General features: G+C 46.0%; 1 protein-coding gene across 3 annotated transcripts in view; it reads right to left on the bottom strand.

Annotated features, from left to right (window-relative positions):
- Nucleotides 1–26,014, bottom strand: part of MYO5B (myosin VB) — a 296,838-nt gene that overhangs the window by 122,723 nt on the left and 148,101 nt on the right. For all 3 annotated transcript variants that reach the window (XM_081881337.1, XM_081881338.1, XM_081881339.1), the window contains exons 6-10: nt 17,944–18,087; nt 17,117–17,198; nt 6,881–6,988; nt 5,494–5,603; nt 1,770–2,035 (exon numbers count right to left, since the gene is read on the bottom strand). In XM_081881337.1, the coding sequence (XP_081737463.1) occupies nt 1,770–2,035; nt 5,494–5,603; nt 6,881–6,988; nt 17,117–17,198; nt 17,944–18,087 (710 nt within the window). The remainder of the gene's footprint in view (nt 1–1,769; nt 2,036–5,493; nt 5,604–6,880; nt 6,989–17,116; nt 17,199–17,943; nt 18,088–26,014) is intronic.

Genomic DNA, 26,014 nt, shown 5'->3' with positions numbered 1-26,014 from the left:
GTATCATTAGAAAGAGGTGTGACAACGAGAGACGACAGCAGCTAATTCTCACCAGCATCCCTAGCAGATAAAGCTCTTTTGCTGAAGAGATCATATTCCTGACGTTTGCTGGCAAAGCTCATTGCACCGAAGCGTCTCTTTGATCAATTAAACGATGCCACTTAGCCCAGTTTGTCTTTTTTTAGGGCAGTGATTCCCAAACCCCTTCTCTGACAAATAGGCATAAGCACCAGATGCTGGGTGAAGAAAATGAATTTCACACTAATAGACACCCCCTTGCCTAACTTAATCTTTCATGGGTATTAGCCTTCAATTCAGATTCCTGTTCTCAGCTCAGATGTCTCTGACTGGCAAGCTTTTTTCTTTTCTTTTTGCATTGGTCTTATGCCTCTCTCTTTTTTCCTGTGTCGCTAAGAGCTTTTGGCTTGTCAAACCTCCATCCTTGGCAGGGGAAACTCTCTCTGAAATCAAGAGAACTTGTACGGATTTCTTAGGTTACATTTTTAAAAAACATATCCTTCAATTTTCACACCTCTTTTGTCCCATTGATCAAGGAAATGGAGCATCTCTTCTGTGACAAAAGGATAAAGAAGTTGGTTTTTTGTTGTTGTTGTTTTTAGGAAAATAGTGGTGATGGGAGATGGTCCATGGAGACAAAGTGAATATAATTATGAATGATGTGGACAGAGAAATATTTTCTTTCTGCACTCATAAAACCAGGACTTGGGATCACCCAAACAAGTATGATTGACAATAGACGCATGTCAGATAAAAGGAAGCACTTATTCACACCATGATTAACTTACGGAACTCATCGCCACAACATGTGTTGCTGACCGCTAGCTTAGTTGTTTTTTTTAAAGGATACAATTGGAACCTCCATTAATCAAGACATAATCAAAACATGACTAACACTGTTGGAAACAGAGGGCTGTACTACCTCACAGGACTGTTGTAAGCAGCAGCAAAATTATATATGCAAAGTACCCAGTACTCCACAGCTGCGATTCTCAAACTGGCATTTAGCTGCGGCTGCAACTGTGGCCACGGAAGACACATGGGGTCTGAACTTGTTTTCCAATTGCAGTTTATTTATTAAATTTGTAAACCACGCTTTATCCATAGATCTCATGGCGGTTCTCTTTCAATCAGTTTTGCAAATAATTTCCTCCGTAGTCTCAGCAAAAGTCTCAGCCTGCATTTGAGTAAAGGTAAAGGTAAAGGGACCCTTGACCATTAGGTCCAGTCGCGAACGACTCTGGGGTTGCAGCACTCATCTCGCTTTACTGGCCGAGGGAGCAGGCATTTGTCCGCAGACAGCTCCGGGTCATGTGGCCAGCATGACTAAGCTGCTTCTGGCGAACCAGAGCAGCACACGGAAACGCCATTTACCTTCCCACCAGAGTGGTACCTATTTATCTACTTGCACTGGTGTGCTTTCGTACTGCTAGGTTGGCAGGAGCAGGGACCGAGCAACGGGAGCTCACCCCATCGCGGGGATTCGAACCACCGACCTTCTGATCGGCAAGCCCTAGGCTCTGTGGTTTAACCCACAGTGCCACCCATGTCCATTTGCATTTGAGTAACCCTCCTTAAAAGTGCTATACAAATTCTGCCAAGTATTACTGTTATGTTTTCCTGTATGGATAAGCAAACGGCCACCCCATCAGCACACACGGCTCTAACCATTTTGCAAATTGCAATGCAAACAATCTCAAGCGTCCAGCAGAAACCTTGTCCTGGCAAATGAAAACAAGCTTTCTGCTTACCCGTAAATGTCCAGCACCCCGATAAACGAATGCTGCTTGACCGTGGTGTGCAGGGCCTTGTTGATGTGCTGCACAATCCAGTTGAACAGCTGGGCATAAATGTGCTTGGCCAGCGCATTCCTGGCGTTCACAACCTGCTGGACTGACATGTTCTTGATATAGGTCTCCGAAGTGGTGACCAGCTTCCGATGGCAGAGCCAGTGCTCCATTTGGCTGTGCTCTACTCCCAGCAATCTGCAAAAATTATGCAGGTGTTCATCCTGTTTCTAGGATATAAAGAAAGACATCCAATTCAGCAAAGCATGCGATGGGGGACACGGACCAGATGACAAGAGCCCACCCACCCCTCCGGTTAACAGGGGAAAGGAAGCGAGGGATGGAGGCTTCCGTTCTGAGAGCTGAAGCTCACTTTGAGTGATGAAGCTTGTTTACAGAATTGCGCTCCCAGTTTCACTTATTCCAAATGAAGCAATGTCCAGATTCAGCTCATAAGGTCATCAAGGCTCTTAACAACCTCACTGCTATTTTAACCAGTCTCAGATTTGCCATATGCTGCTATTTTACCCATGATTTCCCACCTCCTATTGGTGCAATAATAAAGCTGCTAGCACATTTGCAAAGCTAAGCAGGGTCCGGTATGGCTTACAATAGGATGGGGAACCATGTGTTGAGATTCTTGCCTTGTGGGGGTTGGAATCAGTTCTATGATTCTATGTAGACCAGTGGTGGGCCAAAGGTGGGCTGGGATCTACTAGAGAACCTCTGAGTAGATTAGCAAAGTATCTTACTTCCAAATACAGTCATACCTCAGGTTATAGCTGCTTCAGGTTATGTTCTTTTGGGTTACGGACTGCTGAAACCCAGAAGTACTGGAACGGGTTACTTCCGGGTTTCAGTGGTAGCACATGCACAGAAGTGCTAATTTGCGCTTTGCACATGCGCAGAAGTGCCGAATCGCAACCCGCGTATGTGCAGACATGCCGCTGAGGGTTGCGAATGTGGATCCTGCATGGATCACGTTCGCAACCCGAGAATCCACTATATTTAAAAACAGGACCTCTCCACACCCTGAGGCCAATTAGATAACGGAAATGAAGAACGTTTACTATGATGCCCTCCTTTCAACAGTGTTTGCTTTTCATGCCCATTCCATCACTGCTTCCTTTGGAAAACTTGCCACATACTTCTATTTTGGAAAATGAGGAGGAAAAGCAGCAGGAGGAGAGTTACCGTATTTTTCGCTCTATAGGACACACTTTTTTCCCCTCCAAAAATTAAGGGGAAATGTGTGTGTGTCCTATGGAGCGAATGCAGGCTCCTTGGCTTCAGCGATAGCAACGCGAAGCCTCCAAACCGCAGAGGGAGCGCTCCCTCTGCGTTCTGGAGGTTTTGCGTTGCTTTCGCTGAAGCCTGGAGAGCGAGAGGGGTCGGTGCACTCCGGAGGCTTCGGGTTCCTTTTGCTGAAGCCGGGAGAGCAAGACTCTCCTGACTTCAGCAGAGAGGGAGAGCTGCGCAGTGCCCCTTCAGCCAAGCGGGAGGAGAAATGGAAGGGACTCCATTTCTCCTGCCTCTTCGCTGAAGGGGCGCTGAGCAGAGAGGGGGAGAATTTTATTTTCTTGTTCTCCTCCTCTAAAACAAGGTGTGTCCTATGGTCGGGTGCGTCCTATAGAGCGAAAAATACGGTACTTTCCATTGCTTATTTCCAGAGCAGACATAGCTTTAAAACTCCCCTGCTTTACAATGGCATAAACCTACAACTAGGATCAAGGTCAATTTGAGCCTCACATTTATTTAACCCTGAGAAACTGCATGAAATTGGGCAGCCAGCAATTTTAAAACAGGGACCATGTCTTGAACTGAGCAAGGACGGAAGGGTCAGGAATGTGGTTCTGTGCCACATGCCTCAAGGCAATACCTCCGAACCTGACTGTGAACAGCAACTGAGGCACCACTCAAGTTTTTGCCATGTGCTCCTTGGCAATTGACTGCCATACACAAGCCAGGACAGAGACAAACAGCCCATGGAGACTGTTGCTCCCCTGTAAGCAGCGTTGTGAGTGGAGGGCCACACAAAGCCAATCTCTTCTCTACGCAATCACATTCTGTTACACCAAGTTGCCTCATCACTAATTAAACGAGTTAACAGACGGATCTAGCGTCACAGAGCTGCACTTACATTTTAATTAAATAACACCAATGATATTAAGGGAAGACAACGCTACAAGTGAAGATTTGTTTATGTACCCAATTGATCAAAGCCCTGAAATTAAAACAGCCCATCTCCTGGGTAACAGTGACACTGTGCAAAAGCACATTTTAATATTTTAATTAAGGCAGAAAACTTCCCTGAAACAGGACATCACAATTGTCACAGATTTAACAGTGCGCTAGGTAAAGGGACCCCTGACCATTAGCTCCAGTTGTGGACGACTCTGGGGTTGTGGCGCTGATCTCGCTTTATTGGCCAAGGGAGCCGGAGTACAGCTTCCGGGTCATGTGGCCAGCATGACTAAGCCACTTCTGGCGAACCAGAGCAGCACACGGAAATGCCGTTTGCCTTCCCGCCGGAGCGTTACCTATTTATCTACTTGCACTTTGACGTGCTTTCAAACTGCTAGGTTGGCAGGAGCAGGGACCAAGCAATGGGAGCTCACCCCGTCGCGGGGATTCGAACTGCCGACCTTCTGATTGGCAAGCCCTAGGCTCAGTGGTTTAACCCACAGCGCCACTGTTTATATTATTGTATTCATACTGCTTGAATAAGAAGCACGTAAGAGACGAAAGTGGAACTTCTAGTACAACTTTAGAGTGGATTCCTTTTTTTAGATGTGTTACTCATGAGCTTGTGTTTTGTTCAGGCATTTTGATTTGGGAGGTACGGCTGCTGCTTTAAGGACCAGCACACTCTGAATACTTTTCCCATGCTTAACCTACATCTCTGTAAGGAGAGAAATACAAGAGTCTTCTGTTCTCTAACTGCACAGCTAAAACCAGCTGCTCCCCAGACTTATAGAATTCCAGCATTGCAGAGTTGGATGGGACCCCGAGGGTCATCTAGTCCAACCGCCTGCAATGCAGGAATATTTTGCCCAGCAGTGGGGGGGGGGTTGAACCCATGACCCCAAGATTAAGAGTCTCATGCTCTACCGACTGAGCTATCCTACAAGCTTAGGCGAGTGGGATAGCTGTAGCACAATCCCGAAAGAGCCCTAAATTATTTTATCAGAATTTGGGGACAAAACAAATGGCACAAAAGGGCCTCTTCCATGTTTACCGTATTCCTGAGACTGTATTGTTGTTTTAAACTGTTTTTAACACAGTTGCACCTCGGGATGCGAATGGGATCCATTCCGGAGCCCCATTTGCATCCTGAACGGAACGCAAGACGCGACGGCGTGTCTGCGCGTGTTGCATTTTGCTGCTTCCGCGCATGCGCGTGATGTTGTTTTGAGCGCATGCGCATGCGCGAGCGGCCAAACCCGGAAGTAACACGCTCCGTTACTTCCGGGTTGCCGCGGAGCGCAACTCGAACGTGCTCAACCCGAAGCACATTCAACTCAAGGTATGACTATATTGTGTTTTAATTGTTGTGACATGTCCTGGGGCCTCAGGGTGAAGGACAGGTAATTAATTAATTAATTAACTGTTACCATTATTATTATTATTATTATTATTATTATTATTATTATTTATAACAACAGCAGCAACACCGCAGAGAACTTACTGATATACTGGAGGATTCTCCATCGCGTTCTGGTTGAAGGTCCACATTTCCTAAGTGCAGGATAGCGGCGAGTATCTTAAAAATGGCCAACTGATGGGAATCCTTCACTCCTGAAAGAAACAACCAATATCCAGTCTTCACAGAGGGAATGTGCCTGGAGAATTGCTTTCACGTGGCTGCAGGAGATCCCTAGGGTGTGATCCCTGCTCCTGCCCTAAGAACCTCAGCCTTAAAATAACAGCAGTAACAACATTCCTATTTCAAGCTCTCCTGGTTCGAAGCATATGCATGAATGTGCGGGCAATGCCTGTTCAAATCTCAAGTCAGAGAAGGGCCTGAATTAATTTTTGGTACCTTGGGGGTAATATAGCACCACCCACTATGCAAAGCAAAACAAGACTTATACAAAATAAGAAAAATTATGATATCCTGCCCAGTTTGCATAACCTATACAGGGGACAGAAACCAATTCAATGGTGCAAAATTTGGAATAACAGGTGCAAAATTGCTGTTGGACAACCACTCCCATCATCCCTCGCAAGCAGCACCAGTGATCAGGGATGATGGGAACTGTAGTCCAACAACAGCTGGGGACCCAAGTTTGCGAAACACTGATAGGCAACCACTATTGGGCTAGATCAGGCATAGGCAGACTCGGTCCTCCAGATGTTTTGGGACTACAACTCCCATCATCCCTAGCTAACAGGACCAGAGGTCAGGGATGGTGGGAACTGTAGTCTCAAAACAACTGGAGGACCGAGTTTGCCTATGCCTGGGCAAGATGGACAGACACTCGGATTCAGCACAAACTAAAACGGATTATAATGAATTGAGTAATCGGCACAAATATGCGTATGAGTAAATAATTTTTTGAAGAAAAAGCATATATAATATTTTTAACCAATACCTGCACATATTCCAGGAAGCACCATCTTAGAAGCATTTCCTACGTTGCAGGAAACTAGGGTGGTGGTATGAATACCTCTTCTCAGCCATAGATTTTTGCAAACGCTTTTATTAAAATGAATTAACAAACTTGCGGTCCAATTAAAAATCTTTGGAGTGAATCATCTACTAATTTAACCAATTCGTTGACTAGCATGGCAACATCAATTGCCATGTCGAGGAAAGCACGAATAGCTATATGCCTGCAAAGCATTATTCAAATTAAATAGGTAGACAAGCAAGGTAAAGCTGACTAGGTGTGTGTGTTTGGGTGTGTTGCGGTTGCGTGCATGTACACACCTACACCCAAATGCCTTCAAGGGTCATGAGATCGCATTAAAGCTCCTGGGGGGTTATGCAAGCGCCTTCTGCAAAGGACAGCCATATCATCCAAATGTTCCACTGGGAAACCATCCAAGTCATCTTTTAAACAATCCCTTACCAAGCAGAGTGAAGGCATGCCTGGTTTTCTCAAAGTCATTTGCATCATCTACTCCTTCGATGGATGTGTCTCCTCCCAAAGAGGTGTACAAAAAGTTTTCGGCAGGCACTGGGGGGAAAGAAACAGAGAGCGTCGGTTTGTAAAAGCGAAACACTGCCAAACGTCAGCTCCAGCAATTGTCAGCGATGATGGGATTCGCAGTTCAGTAACATCTGGATGGCCAAAGGTTCCCCACGTGTGTGCTAAATCGTATTGAGTTTGACGTACTTCTAATGCAGGCTTTCTCAGCCTGTGGGTCCCCAGATGTTGTTGGACTACAGCTCCCATCACCCCTAGCTAGGAAGGCCAGAGCTCAGGGATGATGGGAGTTGCAGTCCAACAACATCTGGGGACCCACAGGTTGAGAACCGCTGTAATCTAATGCGTTGACTTGGAACTCCAGATCACATCATGACTTTTCGCATCATGACTCCCAGAGCAGATGGAATGGCTTCATGGCAGCAGTCTCACAGCCACTTACTGGGGCAGGTGTGGTGTGGGTACATCAGCAGGAATAATAATAATAATAATAATAATAATAATAATTTATCTATACCCCACCAATCTGGCTGGGTTTCCCCAGCCACTCTGGGCAGCTTCCAACAGAATATTAAAATACAATAATGTATTAAACATTAAAAGCTTCCCTAAACAGGGCCGCCTTCAGATGTCTTCTAAAAGACTGGTAGTTGTTTTCCTCTTTGACATCTGCTGGGAGGGCGTTCCACAGGGCAGGTGCCACCACCGAGAAGGCCCTCTGCCTGGTTCCCTGTAACTTGGCTTCTCACAGTGAGGGAACCGCCAGAAGGCCCTTGGGGCTGGACCTCAGTGTCCGGGCAGAATGATGGGGGCGGAGAAGCTTCTTCAGGTATACTGGACCGAGGCCGTTTAGGGCTTTAAAGGTCAACACCAACACTTCGAATTGTGTTCGGAAACGTACTGAGAGCCAGTGTAGGTCTTTCAAGACCGGTGTTATTTGGAACGCTCTATTGGCTCTCCCCACTGCCTCCTCACTTCTTCCTGGTAAGTGGCAGCAACACTGCTGCTGAGAAGCTTAGGATTGCCCCATAATGACTTAAGGAGAGCCCTGCAGGAGAAGTTCAATGGCCCATCTATTCTCAGCATCCTATTCTCAACCAGATGCCCGTGGAAAGCCTGCAAACAGGATTCAAGCACAAGAGCACTCTTGCCTCCTGTGGTTTCCAGAAACTGGCGCAAGTCACTCATGAGTGAGACAAATCGGTCTCAAGGTATACCACTGTTGTTGTTGTTTAGTTGTTTAGTCGTGTCCGACTCTTTGTGACCCCATGGACCAGAGCATCCCAGGCACTCCTGTCTTCCACTGCCTCCCGCAGTTTGGTCAAACTCATGCTGGTGGCTTCGAGAACACTGTCCAACCATCTCGTCCTCCGTCATCCCCTTCTCCTTGTGCCTTTATTAAATTTATACCTTGCCCTGCCTCCCAAAGGAGCCCAGGCAAATGATAAAACAATAAAGACATCTGAAGAGCAATCCTTATGAAGGCTGGGGCTGGGAGTGGGGTGGTGGCAAGGCCGGTGGAAAAAGCCATTGCCTGATGGCCATCACAAATCTGTTAATTATTCTATATGATTTATGTTGTGTTTGTGATGTTCTGTTGTTGTTGTTTAGTCGTTTAGTCATGTCCGACTCTTCGTGACCCCATGGACCAGAGCACGCCAGGCACTCCTGTCTTCCACTGCCTCCCGCAGTTTGGTCAAACTCATGCTGGTCTCTTTGAGAACACTGTCCAACCATCTCGTCCTCTGTCGTCCCCTTCTCCTTGTGCCTTCCATCTTTCCCAACATCAGGGTCTTTTCCAGGGAGTCTTCTCTTCTCATGAGGTGGCCAAAGTCTTGGAGCCACAGCTTCAGGATCTGACCTTCCAGTGAGCACTCAGGGCTGATTTCCTTCAGAATGGATAGGTTTGATCTTCTTGCAGTCCATGGGACTCTCAAGAGTCTCCTCCAGCACCATAATTCAAAAGCATCAGTTCTTCAGCGATCAGCCTTCTTTATGGTCCAGCTCTCACTTCCATACATCACTACTGGGAAAACCATAGCTTTTACTATACGGACCTTTGTTGGCAAGGTGATGTCTCTGCTTTTTAAGATGCTGTCTAGGTTTGTCATTGCTTTTCTCCCTAGACAGCATCTGAGAGAGGCCGTCCTTCAACATTTCAAACACTGTGGTGCTCTACTGCCTCTTGAGGCAACACAGTCCAGAGTGGTCTGGAGGATTTCAAAACAGCACCTGAAGTGCCATTTTCATCTTCAGTAACATTTACTCCAAATGGAGTGCAGCAATTTGCCATTTCCCATGGCATGCTGATGGGGCTGTTCTGACCTGCCCCGTGGCTTCAGAACGAGTCAAGCTGAAATAACAGAAACATGCACACATCTTGCACTGGAGAACAAAAAGATTTCTAAGTTGGAGATTAAAAAAATAAACCCACAGTTTGTTTTTCGACTGCTGGCATATGGGTGTAAACCTTGGCTGGACTGCTTAAAATGTATATTTTCTACCTGATTATACACTAAAAAAAAACTTTTTTGTTTATGATTAGCTCAGTGGTTCTGCCTGATTAAGTGTGCTTCCAGTGAACTCCTCCTGAGGACAGTGAGCAAAGTCCTTTTCTTTCTAGCTTTCCGTTTTATCTTCCTCTAATCAAAACGGCATAGCTTTATTTGAAACTTTCACAGGGATTTAAACATCCATTTCAATATATGTTTCATGATGACTTGTGGACCAAGTAGGGAGCCCTCAAGGGAAGACGGAGGACTGCCAGAAAAAGCAGTGTTGTGTTTTAGTGAGTCCAGTGAAGGAGGGCATTTTAGCGCTTGTATAATGACTTCCCACACCTCTGAAACCTATGGACCCGTTAACAAATGCATACCAGTGGGTGGAATTCTCAAGGATGGGTGAAAGGACGGAATGGAAAAGCATGTCATTTGAGGTAAGGTAGGGTGAGGGGAAAATATTCCTACTTACAGACTGCCCTTTTACCCTTTACCTTCACCATGGTGGGTCACAAGAATGTAAAAACAAAAGCAAACGACCAATAAATAAAACCACAGCTTATATTATCATTTATTTATTTAATAACTGCCTTCTTCATTGGTCTCAAGACAATTTACAGTACAAAAACCAGCAACAAATGATAGGTTTTCACACAATACAGAAAAGGCACAGGCCTTTTAAGCCAGCAGGAAAAGCTTACCAACAAACAAAAATATATTCAGCTGTTTCCAGAAAATCATAAAATAAAACCACAAAAACAACCAAAGGCAAAACAACAAATAGGGGACAGAAAGACACTCACTCAACCAACCAACCAACCAACCAACCAACCAACCAACCAACCAAAGGCCTGGATAAAAAACTGTGTGGTGTTTTAATATGAGATGGATTGCTCACACATGCAAGTCACACTCAATGTCTCAACCATCAAGAGACAGGCATGCTGGTGCCAGCTTGCCATAAATACTATGTCTCCAGTGGGGGAGCCATGTCAGGTCTACTCCAACAAACACAACAGAAAGTTTTATGGCACTTTCCACGAAAGGCTATGCTGATCTGTAGGTATCATACTATAGATAAAATTATAAGATGGTTGTCATGCTGCAGTTCACATGGCTACCAACAGGTGGCCACAGCAACTCCCACAGGACAACAGACTGGCAGGCCGGCAAGCAAGCAAGCAAGCAAGCAGTGAGGGGCAGGGCAGGCAGCCCAGATGAGCTGTTTCAAGTAGAGTGGGAGGTGCTTCAGAGAGCAGTTTGCAAACTGCTCTCTGAAGCGCCTCCCTCCCTCCATTAAACATAGCTTGCATACATTCAGTAAAGCCAATAAAAGCTTAGATCACAATCACTTTGTTTTCCTGAGACTGTGTCTATTTGTGTGTTATGCACACACACATTGCCTATACAGTGGACGCTCGGGTTGCGAATGTGATCCGTGCGAGAAGCACGTTCACAACCCACAGTGTTTTCAACCTGCAGCGGCGCATCTGTGCACGTGTGGGTCACAATTTGGCGCTTCTGCACATGCTCAAAGCACAATTTAACACCTCTGTGCATGCGCAAGCGCCGAAACCCAGAAATAACCCATTCCGGTACTTCCGGGCTTGACGCAGTGCACAACCCGAAATCGCGCAATCCTAAGTGTCTGTAACCCAAGGTATGACTGTAAAACAAAAGGAGACCCATTAAAATTCACAGATGTGCCTTTTATAAAATTCATTGCAATTCATTCTCTGTGGCGATTTGCCATTCACTCCGAAGCATGTTCACACCAGCTACTTCCCCCCATATTAATGTACCTTTCCTCTCTTACACACGTGCTTCATATGCTCCATTCACATATCATTCTCTGTGCTGCACAAAGGCCCACAACTTTCTCTATTTATCCTTCCCTCATCCCTGTCTCAGCCCCTCACAACATCCCTTCCTGCACACCACTTCCTCCTCCATTGGTGATGCTGCTCCCTCAACAGTTTTGGACCGAAAGGAAGGAAGATCCCACAAATGGTCTTGGGAATGTTTTATCGGAAGCGATTCATGAATGAAACAAATGACCTAGAAACAAGAGGAAGCCTTCTCTGCTTGCTGAAACAGCTGCTTCATGGCAAGGTGGTGCCATCTTGGCAAAAGCAACCCTTCTTGGAAGGGAGAAGCTTTTGAGAGTTTGACAAGGTGATTCCTTCCTCCCAGTTCAATTAGCAACAAAAGAGGAACAGGATATTGGGTGGGTGGGGAGAGGGAGGCAGGCATTAGAGAGAGAATAGGTGGGAATTGCCTGCTTCCACATTTGTACAAGCAGTGTGCTTTGCACTATGCTCAGAACATGAAACATTAAAACAGTTCATGAGCTAGCTTCAGAAAACTGAGAAGAAAGAAGAGGGGGTCGATTGCGCCCCTTTTTCTGCAAGTCTTGGGAGTTCCCTGCCTTGTCACTATGAGCCTTTGAAGGAAAAATAGAATGCAAGGAAGAGGAGGAAGAAGAAGAAGAAGAAGAAGAGAGTCAATCTGCAAATTTTCACTGTTTTCCTTTCACTTATGGATGGTGTCTTGAATGTTTCTGAGTTACACACACATTCACAAACATGCATGCAAAGAGAAAGCAGCTATATCTACATCTGTATCCAAGAATGAGTCCTTGGTTTGATTTCACCGCAATTTCAAGCATAGCCTTTGAATGTTCGGTCAAAGGCTCTTTCTTGCCCCTGGAACAGAAAACATGCCATTCTGAAATAAATGCTAAAACACCCACCAAGAGAAAAAGCCCAGCTGGAGGCCATAGAAGCTCTCTCGTCTCAAAAGCTTTAGAGGAGAAAGAGAAAACACAAATATTCCCCATCCAGTTAAATGCCATGAGGGGGAATAGCCTCCTCATGCTCTCAGCTTTCTGTGATTTCTAGGTTTTTCTACAAAGTGTTTCCCCTCCAGACACTGAAGTTGAGAGCCACTGTCATAATAGAATAAAAGAGGCTTTCTTTGTGTAAGGGGGTCATTTATATATGCCCCTCCTTCCCCACCCCTATCTTGTTCTAGCTAGATCTCAGGGTTTTTTTGGGGGGGGGTTGACAGGGGGGCTTTCATGCTGAGTTCAATCTTCATCTTCAAACAAAGACGAAAGAATTGGCTCCATCTGTAGCCTGCACACACAAACCAGTGGACTGGCAGCGGACAGATCTTCTCCTCTAGCAACCGAATCACTTACTTGCCTGCACAGAATTCCTCCCTGCCAATGGCTGCCAAATGAGTTGTTGAAGACGAGGCTGCCATAAAGAGCCATGCTATGGCTGCAACCCAAATGTACAATGTCTACATTCTGTTGGAAACATGCCCCGGGAAGGCTACCAACTTCCCAAGTCTTTGGAGCATCTCTCCAGTGGTCCTCCCTGGCTGTAAATCTCCCTCAGTCCAGAGAGATGGGTGATAAGCGACCCTTCTCTCCTGAAAAGAGCACCCTAGTCTTCTGGTTTATCATAGCAGAAGAAAGACTCAATTGTAGTTCTAAAACTACTTTATTTACAAAGACTCCATCAGCACGTCTGTGCTCTTTGAACACCAGTACAGTGGTGCCTCGCAAGACGAAAAGAATCCGTTCCGCGAGTCTCTTCGTCTAGCGTTTTTTTCGTCTTGCGAAGCAAGCCCATTAGCGGCTTAGCGGCTTAGAAAAAGGGGGGGAAAGGGGGGGAAAGTCAGAAAAACTCGCAAGACATTTTCGTCTTGCGAAGCAAGCCCATAGGGAAATTCGTCTTGCGAAGCGCCTCCAAAACGGAAAACCCTTTCGTCTAGCGGGTTTTTCGTCTTGCGAGGCATTCGTCTTGCGGGGCACCACTGTACAGAAAACTGTGACACATGGAGAAGTGAAACTAACTTCCAACATCACAGGAAGAGATAATACACACTTCCTTTCTCACGCTCTCTCAGACACTCACATGATGTATACAAAACATAGTACAATAGTACCACTCGCTAGAGCAGCTCGGCTAGATAAAAATCCTAACACATTGCACTTTCACCCTTGGAGGCAGGATGACCCTCAATACCAGATTCTGGAAATCACAAGTGGGGTGGCGGGGGGGGGGCGAGTTCTGCAGGTGCTGCCTGTGAAGAGGCAGCATCTGGGTGGCCACTGTGAAAACAGAATGCAGGGCTAGATCAGCCTTTGGCCTGATCCCAGAGGACTCTTCATATGTTCAGAGGAAAAAGCCAGACTTGCAGGTGCTGTTAACTGCTGACGAAGGAACCGAGCACCCTACATGTTTTGAGCTGGATGCATTGCTCAGAGGCTGAATAAAACCTAAGAAATGTACGTATGTATTTATTAAATTTATACCTTGCCCTGCCTCCCAAAGGAGCCCAGGCAAATGATAAAACAATAAAGACATCTGAAGAGCAATCCTTATGAAGGCTGGGGCTGGGAGTGGGGTGGTGGCAAGGCCGGTGGAAAAAGCCATTGCCTGATGGCCATCACAAATCTGTTAATTATTCTATATGATTTATGTTGTGTTTGTGATGTTCTGTTGTTGTTGTTTAGTCGTTTAGTCATGTCCGACTCTTCGTGACCCCATGGACCAGAGCACGTCAGGCACTCCTGTCTTCCACTGCCTCCCGCAGTTTGGTCAAACTCTTGCTGGTAGCTTTGAGAACACTGTCCAACCATCTCGTCCTCTGTCGTCCCCTTCTCCTTGTGCCCTCCATCTTTCCCAACATCAGGATCTTTTTCCAGGGAGTCTTCTCTTCTCATGAGGTGGCCAAAGTATTGGAGCCTCAGCTTCAGGATCTGTCCTTCCAGTGAGCACTCAGGGCTGATTTCCTTAAGAATGGAGAGGTTTGATCTTCTTGCAGTCCATGGGACTCTCAAGAGTCTCCTCCAGCACCATAATTCAAAAGCATCAATTCTTCGGTGATCAGCCTTCCTTATGGTCCACCTCTCACTTCCATACTGGGAAAACCATAGCTTTTACTATAGGGACCTTTGTTGGCAAGGTGACGTCTCTGCTTTTTAAGATGCTGCCTGTTAAGTTATTTTAATGTATTGTTTGTAAGGTGCTTTGTGATTTGCGTGAATGAAAAGCAGCATAGAAATGTAATACAGTGGTGCCCCGCAAGACGAACGCCTCGCAAGACGGAAAACCCGCTAGACGAAAGGGTTTTCCGTTTTGGAGGCGCTTTGCAAAACGAATTTCCCTATGGGCTTGCTTCGCAAGACGAAAATGTCTTGCGAGTTCCTGCAGGTTTTTCCCCCTTTTTTCCCGCTTTTGCTAAGCCGCTAAGCTGCTTATCAGCTGATCCGCTGATAAGCCGCTTAACAGCTGATCGCTAAAAGCTGCTAAACCGCTAATAGCGCTAATCAGCTAAGCTGTCAATGGGCTTGCTTCACAAGACGAAAAAACCGCTGTACGAAGAGCCTCACGGAACGGATTAATTTTGTCTTGCGAGGCACCACTGTAAATCAAATCCCATTATGGACAATGAGTGCAAAAGAGCTCAACTGAAAAGACTTGTTGGAAGGGGAAGGTCTTCAGTACAGAGACAGAGACTGCCGAATATCGAAGGGGAGGAAATCCCAAAGGGAAGGTGCCACCACACTAAAGGCCCGATTTCTGCATTGTGCAGAATGGACCTCCTGATAAGATGGCATCTGCAAGAAGCCCTCCTGCAGAGTTCAGTGGTCAACTGAGTATATAAGGCGTGAGACAATCTTTCAGGTACCCTGGTCCCAAACTGCATAGCACTTTATATACCAAAACCAGCACCTTGAACTCAGTCCAATAGATAAGTAGCAGCCACTGCAATTTTTTCAACAGTGAGGCAATGTGTTGACCCAGTATGCAGTCCCTAAGGTAAAGGTAAAGGTACCCCTGACTGTTAGATCCAGTCACAGACGACTCTGGGGTTGCGGTGCTCATCTCACTCTATAGGCCGAGGAAGCTGGCGTTTGTCCGTAGACAGCTTCCAGGTCATGTGGCCAGCATGACTAAGCCGCTTCTGGCGAACCAGAGCAGCACACGGAAACACTGTTTACCTTCCCGCCAGAGCGGTACCTATTTATCTACTTGCACTTTGATGTGCTTTCAAACTGCTAGGTTGGCAGGAGCTGGGACCAAGCAATGGGAGCTCACCCCATCGCAGGGATTCGAACCGCCGTCCTTCTGGCTCTGTGATTTACACCACAGCGCCACCCGCGTTCCAATGCAGTCCCTAAAAGGGGGATATTTGCAAACAGGTGGTAGTTGTCACAAACGAATGGATCTAGGGTGGCCTTTTTTCAGGACTGGTTGGATCACACCTCTTTCATGATGTCCAGAACAACTATATCCCCGAAGGATGCATTGGCACATCCTGGATCCACTCAGTCATACCCAAACAGCAGCTTTAATAAGCGAAGAGGTGCAAGGAACACACATTGCTTGCATCAACTGAAACTGCATCAACCCAAGATGCTGCAGCAGACACTGAACTGCACACCTCACTAGAATCTGCAGTAAGTTTTGATGTCACATGGAGATTGCTACAAAGGCAAGTGGGTGTCCAAAATGTCTAAAATGCCATTCCTTGGGAGTGGATGTTGCGTGTCGAGGTCCCCCAGGCCACCCCAATAACTCACACTTCACACATCAATTTTTGTTTAAGGTTTTTGGCATGAATTTGGCCACAACTTTATTTAAATACAAACACATGTGAGTGGTTGCTTAGGCATTGGTTACTACTATCTGTCCTTGCCCCAGGGACAGAACTGACTTCGGGATTCCAGCGGAAGCCAGTCAGGGAGAACCATATTGGGGAGAAATGAAGCTGGGCATCAGTCCCTCATCTCTCACCCTCATGCCCCCTGGGGCTTGCACAGTCCAAGTCCAATGCCAGGGACTAGGAGGAAAGGGATGGCCAGCCCCTGGATTCCTTTAACGGAATTCCCTTTCAGCACCACCATTGGAGGGGTAAGCACTTACCCCTCCACCAACCAATTTTAACCAATGCCTAACCGCCAACCTTACAAGTTGTGACGATTTGCTACACAGTAGGCAAAAACCAAATGGCAACAGCCAATCAGCCAAATGGACAAAATTCCTACCAGGCCCCTGCCCCAAGGCAGATGACCCCATGACAGGCATAGCAAGGTCAGAGGACAACGAACCCCCCCCCCCTTTTCAGGGAGGGTGGGCGGGTGATCCGGTGCACGCAGCCCAAGAGAAGGCCCCAGGCTTCGAGCCCTGTATTTAAAATCTCTGACCCCTCCCACACTTTAGCAACATAACATTCTCCCCAGCAACACTCCTTGCCCAATCACAGCATGTGGCCAATTTGCCCAACAACAGTGGGGTGGCCTTTTTGGCCCCCACCGCAACACATGCTCTCTGTCATGGAGAACATGCTTTAACAGACAATGGACAATACAGAGAAACTCTGCTAGATAGCTATTTGAGGATATGATGGAGGCAGAGTACTGGACAATTTACTGCGTCTGTAGAACTAAATGGGCCAACACAGAGACCAAGTCTGCCAGATCTGCATAGCCCCACCCCTTTTCCTTGCACCCTGGGTTCCATTTCTTGGCTGCAAAATCTAGGAACTGATTAGATGGAATTTCAGATCAAATATCTCACAGTGCAAAGAATAAGAAAGCACATGATAAGGATGACCGAATACTCAAGGATAATATACTCACTTAGGGAGAGTTCTTTAAATTCTGGAAGACTGGCAGAGGCACATAGCTGATAGAAGATGTGATAATTTCTCTCATCATCTGCCTGAGGAGTAAGACAGATTTCGTTTCAGAGCTTGCACTAAGCATAACCTGGAAACACCCTCTTTCCCCCTCCTCCAGACATATCCATGCCACAGATTCCACACACATCCACAGATGCCAGTTAAGGATTTGTATTGCTTTATTTAGACGACTGCTGACAGTTTACGGATTATAAATAACGCAGCTTGTTCAAGTTTAGGTCCTTGATAACATCTGGTGGTGAACCTGCTCAAGTATATTTATATATTTGTATTTATATTCCACCTTTCCCCCCAAGTTGGCATACACAGCTGTTCTCCTCCTCCCTGTTTTATCCTCACAACAATCTTGCAAGGTGGGTTAGGCTGAGAGTGAGTGACTGGCTCAAGGCTACCCAGTGAAATTCATGGCCAAGCGGGGATCTGAATTCTGGTCTGGCACTCTACTCACTGCCCCACGTAGAGCAGAACTGCACTGTACACAGCAGTCCAGAACTACATCTCCCCTGCAAACATAGGCATAGAAAATGCAGGGTCCAGTGAAGAAATTACACAGTAAACAGCCCTCTTTAGGTGTTACAATTAGGAACACTGTGGGGCATGGCCAGGGGGTGAGGGGAGAAAAGCAGAGACAAGTTGGATAGCTAATAATGTCTGAAGAGAGCTATAGGTATCACCCACCACTGGGCAGTGGGTGGGTATCAATGCATGACGGCTGTTTGCTGAGACCCACAGGAAAATATTGTCCAAAATGAGAATCAAACTAACCTGGAACACAACTCTCGATTTCTCCAGTAGGTATGTCCTCATGTTGGCGCCGATGATATGGTATCTTTTGTCAAAGCCAATCTGAATGTATTTCCCAAAGCGACTGCTATTGTCATTTCGAGTTGTTTTCGCATTGCCGATCGCCTTTATGCAACAGAATAAAGTATTAGGGGAAGAAATATCCTTTTTGCAAGAATGTACATCCTCTCTTAAGTAAACACAAGAAACTTGCAGTTGCCTATAAATAAACAAACATGGTTACATTAAAAGGAAGAGAGATAAAGGCAGACAGAGATGGCAAAACATCTTGCATGTTAAGTTGTGCGCTCTTTAACATGACTACAGCAGTATCCTACAGCTTCGGGTCTGAAAAATGGGAGCAAGAGCGATCTATTTTACAGGACTGCTTTTGAGAGCAACCAATGCATACTGCAACACCCTTTTAAAGAGTTAAGGTGTTCCAGGTGAGCGTTTATTCTGGAATTGATATTGCTCATGAACAAGAAGCACTGATTCCAGATTTGAAATTGCAGAATACACACAGTGCTGTTGTCACCATAATGAGCAGGTTGCCTTTCGCCATTAAAAGTGTATCTCCCCTTACTATGAAAATCCAATAAGTAAAAAATAACAGCCTGTATCACGACATCCCTGCTTATTTCCCTTCCTCACCTGAACACAACTTAGGCACGGCTCTCAGCAGCACAAACCATATGCGAGGGCTTGTTTCCACCAATTCTCACATGTGGAAGGCATGTTTGATTTCCAACTACCGGGGCTAGGAGGAGTTGCTTGCTCAAAATCTCCACATGGTAAAACATGCACCAGCTTTTTCCGCTTTAAAAATAAAAATAATACAGAGGTCCTGTGCAAGACCTGTACACATGCACAGAACAGAAAAGGGCAGGGAGGAGAGATGGAGGAAAGTACGGTAACCACACACACACACCGCTCCAGATACATTCTGTCAAGTTCTGCCCATCGGATGGCAAGTGGCAGAAGAACGATGAAGTTCTATGAGTTTTAAAAATGGGCTTGTCTGGAAATTAAAATGCCATTGGCCTTTAAGACTCTTCTGAGAAAGTCACATTCATGTATGATGTCAGGTGTGGGCGAGGTAAGAGTGGGGCGTTGGAAGTTACAGCCAGGAGCTTAAGAGTGAGCTCCTGATGGTTCCCCTTTGTTGGGGGACGGTGTGCTCCCACTCTTTGCTACACCCAGGTAATCTCCTTGAGCCTGCCTTGCTAAAGCAGGGGGATGTGGCTTCCTTTCAATGGAAACTGCGTCTCCCTCCCAGAGCTGCTCTTTGGACCTCTGAAGACTGGAGGTTCAAAGAGCAGTGCATGGCTGCTAGGAAAACAGCCCCATGCTGCTCCTTAAGCCTCTGATTTCAGGTGTTGTGTCCCCAAGGAATGAATTAACAGATCAGGGGTTGTCAACCTGGTCCCTACAGCCCACTAATGGGCATTTCAGGATTCTAGGTGGGCCGTGGGGGTTCTATGGCACAAGCTGAATCCTCCTTCCATTGAGCACTGGTGGGCAGTGAAGGAATGATCGCCGGGTGTGGAGCACACTTCCACCCACAGGCAAACCACAGCTGTCTGAACATCATGTCCTCTATCAAACCTTTGGCTTTCTCGGTGGTCTGCCGTGCCCTGTCTGTGACCTTTGTCATACATTGTGCAAGGGGAAAGTGACGTGGTGGAATCAGGTGCCAAAATAACTTTGTACCACCCCTCAATCTCGGGATTGGAAGATGTGTAAAGGTCACAGTCCAAAATGTACCTGACTGGTTTTGCATATTGTGCTGCTAGAAAGAGCCTTGACAGAGCAAGCTGGCAGCTTGCTTGTGCACAGCTCACCTGCATTACCAACTCCTGCCTCATGCCTCCACTTCAGGGCGGTAAGAAAATTTCACCATCAAGAAAGATGCATTAGTGGGCGGTAGGTATAAAAAAGGTTGACTACCCCTGTACTAGATGATCTTCTTCAAGTCTTCTGAATGGAGACGATATACCCCCAAAGAGGACACGCATTTCTCCCAAAATGAGCTTCTAGTAAATGCTGATATTTTTTAGGGTGGTTGGATGCACTTGCACCTTTCCTCAAGCGGCATACTTGTAAATAAATTCAAATATCACAATGCGCCATAAGCTTCCAATGACCTCTTTCCAAAGAAAATCAAGGCTGGCTAAACATGTGCCCTTAGGAACGCCTCACCACTCAGAGGAGAGGGTGAGGATAATGATAGGCTCCAGAGACAATTTTATTGATTTGCTGCAAACTATCTGATAGTTTCCTTAATAATAGCAGCTTGGATGGAAGTGGCAGAATAATACCTCTTCAGCAATAGCACCCTGGCATTTTGAGAACCGGGATAGTGTTACAATGTGTGTGTGTGTGTGTGTGTGTGAACGTATATAAATTAACACGTACAAAGGATTAGAGCAGGGGTCCTCAAACTACAGTACGCAGGCCAGATCCGGACCACCAGGGTCCTGAACCCGGCCCGCCTGGCAATTGCAGAACCCGCCACTGTCTAACGGGTCTATGGTGAAGGGAAGTGTGGCGTCCCGTGCGCAAGCGCGACTTCTGTATCCGGCGCCCATTGATACTGCGAGTGGTTGCATACCTGTCAACTTTCAGATTTGAAAATATGGGATCAGCAGCCTCGAAAATAAGGGATCAGCAGCCTCACCTGTCCCGGGGACAGTCTATGGGACATCTAACAATCTGGGATAGCACAAGGAAGCAGCGGGAAACGGCGCTGGAATAAGGGAATTTCCCGCAAAAAAGGGAAGGTTGACAGCTATGAGTGGTTGGTTGGTTGGTTGGCTGGTTGTGGGGACAGGAGGCGGTGCACGTGCAAGAGGAAGAATGATGCGATCCTGCGCACACGCAGCAGGCAGGCCAGCACTTTTGCGCTCTCTCTCTCCTATGGCCCATGGCTGAGAGTTCCTTAGGCTGTGCTGAGCAAAGCAAGCGACTCGGGTGAGGCAGCTGCGGAGAGAGGGGGGAAGGTCGGCCGCCCCCCGCTTTCCCTTTTCAGCCATTACACTCTGAGGCAGGACAGGGAAGTGGCCATTTTGGGGGCAGGGAGCCTCGTTCCGCCGCCTGGCAGAACAGGTGGGAGGAGGTCCCGCCTCAGGATTGAGATTGGCAGCTGCTGAGGCATTTCTCCTCCAGCCTCCTTGGCTGGGGGTCAGCCACGACCAGGTTTTAGCAGTGACAAAAATGGAACCGGATATTGACCATCTCGTTATAGCCAAGAGGAGACCCGTACTTCCCATTGAAATTGTCATACCTCATGTTACGTTTGCTTCATGTTACGCTTTTTCAGGTTGCGTCCCGCGGCGACCCGGAAGTACCGGAAAGGGTTACTTCCGGGTCTCACCACTTGCGCTTTGTGCATGCACACGAGCAACAAATTGCGCCACGCACCTGTGCAGACACGGCACTTCAGGTTGCGGGCTTTTCATGTTGCGAATGGGCCTCTGGAATGGGCCTCCGTTCGCAAGCAGAGGTACCACTGTACTTATAAGTTTATGTTGATTAAAACCATTCTTCATTTTAAATATTGTATTGTTTTTCCTGTTTTTTGTGCACTACAAATGAAACATGTGCAGTGTGCATAGGAATTCATTCATATTTTTTTCAAACTATAGTCCGGCCCCCAACAGTGTCTGAGGGACAGTGAACTGGCTCCCTGCTTAAAAAGTCTGAGGACCCCTGGATTAGAGAAACCAGATGCCTTATATTCTGTAGGCAAACCTTTTACTTTTTACATGGAAAGGAAGTGAAAGTAAACTCTGAGGATGATTTTTCTCTAAATCACATTCAGAGTAAACCCAGTGAAATGAGCAGACTTCCTATTACCAATTCTAGTGGGTTTATTCTGTGCATGACTAATGTTGGGTATCAACTTAAATTATCGTGCATTTTTAGTCTATATAAACATCTACCTCTTTATATGATGGTATTATACTGACCATAAAAATAATGGAGTCAATATTTTAAATGGGAAAGACTTCTCCCTATTTATGTCATCTATCTGCTTTTCAAGTATTTTTTAAAACGTAAGATTTTAAAAAAGTGTTATATATGTGAATGGTTGTAATACAGTGGTACCTCAGGTTAAGTACTTAATTCGTTCCGGAGGTCCGTTCTTAACCTGAAACTATTCTTAACCTGAAGCACCACTTTAGCTAATGGGGCCTCCTGCTGCTGCCGCACCGCCAGAGCCCGATTTCTGTTCTTATCCTGAAGCAAAGTTCTTAACCTGAAGCACTATTTCTGGGTTAGCGGAGTCTGTAACCTGCAGCGTATGTAACCTGAAGCGTATGTAACCTGAGGTAGCACTGTAGTTGTTTTTATCATTTACATCTTTATGCCACTCTTCCATTGTATGAAAACCTATCATTAGATAAAATTGGGCCATTCCCAACTCCTCAATTTTATTTCCACAACAACCCTGTGAGGAAGGGTTTGACGGAGAGGTAGCTTCATAGCTGAGCAGGAATTTAACCTGGACCTCCCCAGCACTTCAGCTAGCTGCGCTGCGACCCAAGTCTAGGCTGCAGAGTAAGAAGAGATGTGAGACTTTATGCCATCCGACAGCAGGAGAACTCAGATAGCACAGGCAGAGGAGTCTGTTGTGTTTACAAATTGGGCAAAAAGCCTCAAGCCTCTCCAAGAGAAAGAGATGCAAATTCTTTTTTCCTTGCCTCTCCACACAAGGAAAGGAGACCTAATAGCAGGAGTCAGTGAACAGAACAGAGAAGCGTCGGCTACCCCAGGTCACCTCCCTGCATAATGCACGAAAAGTGCATTTCCTCCTAACAGGAATCCATCCAAACAATTTGACATAAAAGTGGCGGCCACGTGTCCCATTTCACAGAGAGGAGTCCTCTAGTTCAGGCATGTCCAATGGGTAGATTGTGATTTACTGGTAGATCACTGGACATCTTCGGTAGATCAGCGGTAGATCACTGGCTTCCTCCCCCCAAAGAAGCTCAACCACTTTGGCTTCCCAAAAAAGCTGAACAACTTTGACCTGAACCCCCCAGAAGGGGGTAGATCACTGACAGTTTTTAACTCTGTGAATAGATCGCAGTCTCTTGGGAGTTGCCCCCCCCCCAGTTGAAGAGATTTCCTGTTCAAGCATGGTTTAAAGCAGGGGTCGGCAAGGCTTACCTTGCCTGGACCAGTTCACTGCAGTGGAGCCCCCTCCGTGGGCTGGATGGTGGACACACGTGAGTGCACCCACCCGCAATTTCCAGTGTCTGCGTCTGCACAGATGCAATTTTTGGCCTCTGTGCAAGCGCAGATGTGTTTTCCAGCACCGTGAAAGTGAGTCCCCATGCTGCACTGGTTTCGGTTCAGTTCAGGGGCGGCTTGGGGGCCAGGAAAATGACCCCATGGGCTGCTTGTGGGCCATGGGCCTTAAGTTGCTGACCCCTGGTTTAAAGTTACCCAGGAAAGGTGTTGCCCATCAACAGTTAGCAGCAGTTGGACAGCAAAATGAGCAGGTGCACACAACACACCTGGCTAAAGATGCATGCTGTTTTAATTTATTTCTAAGTTTGCACCTGTGCATACATATTATGTGCTATTTTAAGCACATATCTGCATTATGGTCTGTCCTCTTTTTCTTTTGCAAATCGGGAAGTAGCCACCCAAACCATAAGCAAAGAGCACGTGTTCATTAGGAGGTGCTTATTTAGCAGATTTATAGTTCACCTTTTTGCCATTTAACTCAGACTTGTGTTTAATTTTTAAAAAAATGCTTGCTATTTAACACGCTTGCCTGGTAGCTGTTGGTGAATAGGAATTGCAATCAGGTGAGTGAGCAAGCTGGCAGAGGAAGGGAGTGCTGCTCTATCCCTCCTTCACCAACCTGCTTGATTTGTGTTCTAGCTGCAACGGAAATAACATTTATCCCACCCACCACCAGCAGAAAAACAGAGTGGGCTGACAGAAGGGAAAAACACCACCAAGCCCAGCCTCCTCCACTTGGAAGAAACCTTTTATCTCTAGTTTTCTGAGAAGAGAGTAGGTAGCCCTTCCATACTAGAAGAATAAAGGAGGGCTTTCCCAAAAAAGAAGGGACTTTTTACCATATGTGGTGGGATTGTAGTAAAATTAAAAAATATTGGGAAATGATATACAATAAGTTGAAGAAAATGTTCCAATTAACATTTGTAAAAAAGCCTGAAGCATTTTTGTTAGGGATTGTAGGGAAATACCTGCCAAGGAAATTGAAAAACATCTTTATGTACGCGACAACGGCGGCAAGAGTCTTAATAGCACAAGGATGGAAGAACGAGGAAATCCCGACCAAAGAACTGTGGCAAGAGAAACTGATGGACTATGCGGAATTGGCGAAATTGACACACAAACTACGGGATAAGGACAACTGTGACTTTAAAGAAGAATGGGAACCTTTTCCAAAGTACTTAAAGAAACAACAAAATGAATTGGACTCCTTGGCAGGTTTTGAATAAACACTCACAAACTTTTGATTGGTAACATATAGATAGATAAATTAAGGATCTTTACAATTTTATAATATGCAGAGAATAACCTGTGCTGAAAAACCAGATAGAGGAGCTGAGGGAGGTCCGGGACGGGGGGGGGAGGGGGTTTCTTTCTTGGGGGGGAGGGGAAAATGGGGAGGAACAATGAGGATGATGTGTTTTTGATGAACTGTTATGTTGACATTCCTAATAAAAAATATTTTTTTTAAAAAAGAGGGCTTTCCCTCTTTGACTATCCCTGAAATACAGGCAACTAGCTTCTTAGAAGACTGGTGTGGGGAAAGATCAGGCTAGTAACTTTTGTAGTCTTATTTACAAGACTGATTCAGGCTCTCGTGGTGTCCTACAAAGATACTGGATTAAAACTTATATTCCTTCTCAACTGGGGGCAGGACTCCACGTACAGATCTTCCACTTTTGAACCAACTGGAAGTTACACTCCATCCCACACCTGATGTCTACTTTGGAGGGCTTTGTCAGTGGGATAGCGCCCTCTACTGCCTTCCTCCAGCAGTGCCTCAGCTGTAGCAGTAGGTCAAGCCTTTCCTGGAAGCAACCCTCTCAACCCCACCAATCCAGAAGCAGAGAAGATGTCCGTGTTAGGAGGACACGGTTGCCCCTGCCACAGAACTATTCCCAGTTAGCTTAACAATGCAATACCCACTGATTGTTGGTATGTATGAGGAAGCTAAACTCTGTGCCTCATAGTTCTCAAACTTTACCTGCATAAGCACAGTTTCACACATGCAGTAGAAGTGGCATGTTCTAGTTTATAGCACTGCACAGAGAAATATTGTGGGCACTCAGAGGGAAAGAGCCATTGTAGGCCTCAAAATTATGTAAGCTTATGAAAATGGCAAATGTTGGGCCATGACTTGAAATTTTGCCTACCTGAATCTACCTGATGAGATCTAAAAATGTGCTAAAAACTACCACAGGGACAGAAAATTAAAAAATGCTGAAGATTAGACTCCTTTTCATTCCAATTTTTAAAGAAGCTTATCATATATTTCTTTCCATTCTGGAAAAAACAAAACAAATTCCTTCCAGTAGCACCTTAAAGACCAACTAAGTCAGTTCTTGGTATGAGCTTTCGTGTGCATGCACACTTCTTCAGATACACTGAAACAGAAGTTTCCAGACCCTTCTATATAGTGAGAAGGTGGGGAGGGTTATTACTCAGAAGGGTGGTGGGAATGGGTGATTGGCAGATAGCTGTGATGAGCCTGTTGACGACTCTTAACGACTGCAATAGGTCTTACAGGAAAAAGCAAGGGGTGAAAAGGTGAAAAATGGCTTTGTCATGTATAATGAGATAAGAATCCAAGGTCTTTCCAGGTTTCTCCATGGTTTTGAGTTTGGTGATAAGTTGTAATTCAGCAGCTTCTCTTTCCAGTCTATTTCTGAAATTCCTTTGTAGTAAAACAGCTACTTTGAGATCTTGTATAGAATGTCCTGGGAGATTGAAATGTTCTCCTACTGGTTTCTCTGTCTTGTGATTCCTGATGTCCACTTTATGTCCGTTTATTCTTTGG

Source organism: Podarcis erhardii (genome assembly GCF_964252035.2).
Source record: "Podarcis erhardii genome assembly, chromosome: 11".
Taxonomy (NCBI): Eukaryota; Metazoa; Chordata; class Lepidosauria; order Squamata; family Lacertidae; genus Podarcis; species Podarcis erhardii.
Note: the sequence above shows the minus strand (reverse complement) of the source record. Positions and strands in the feature narration are given on the sequence as shown.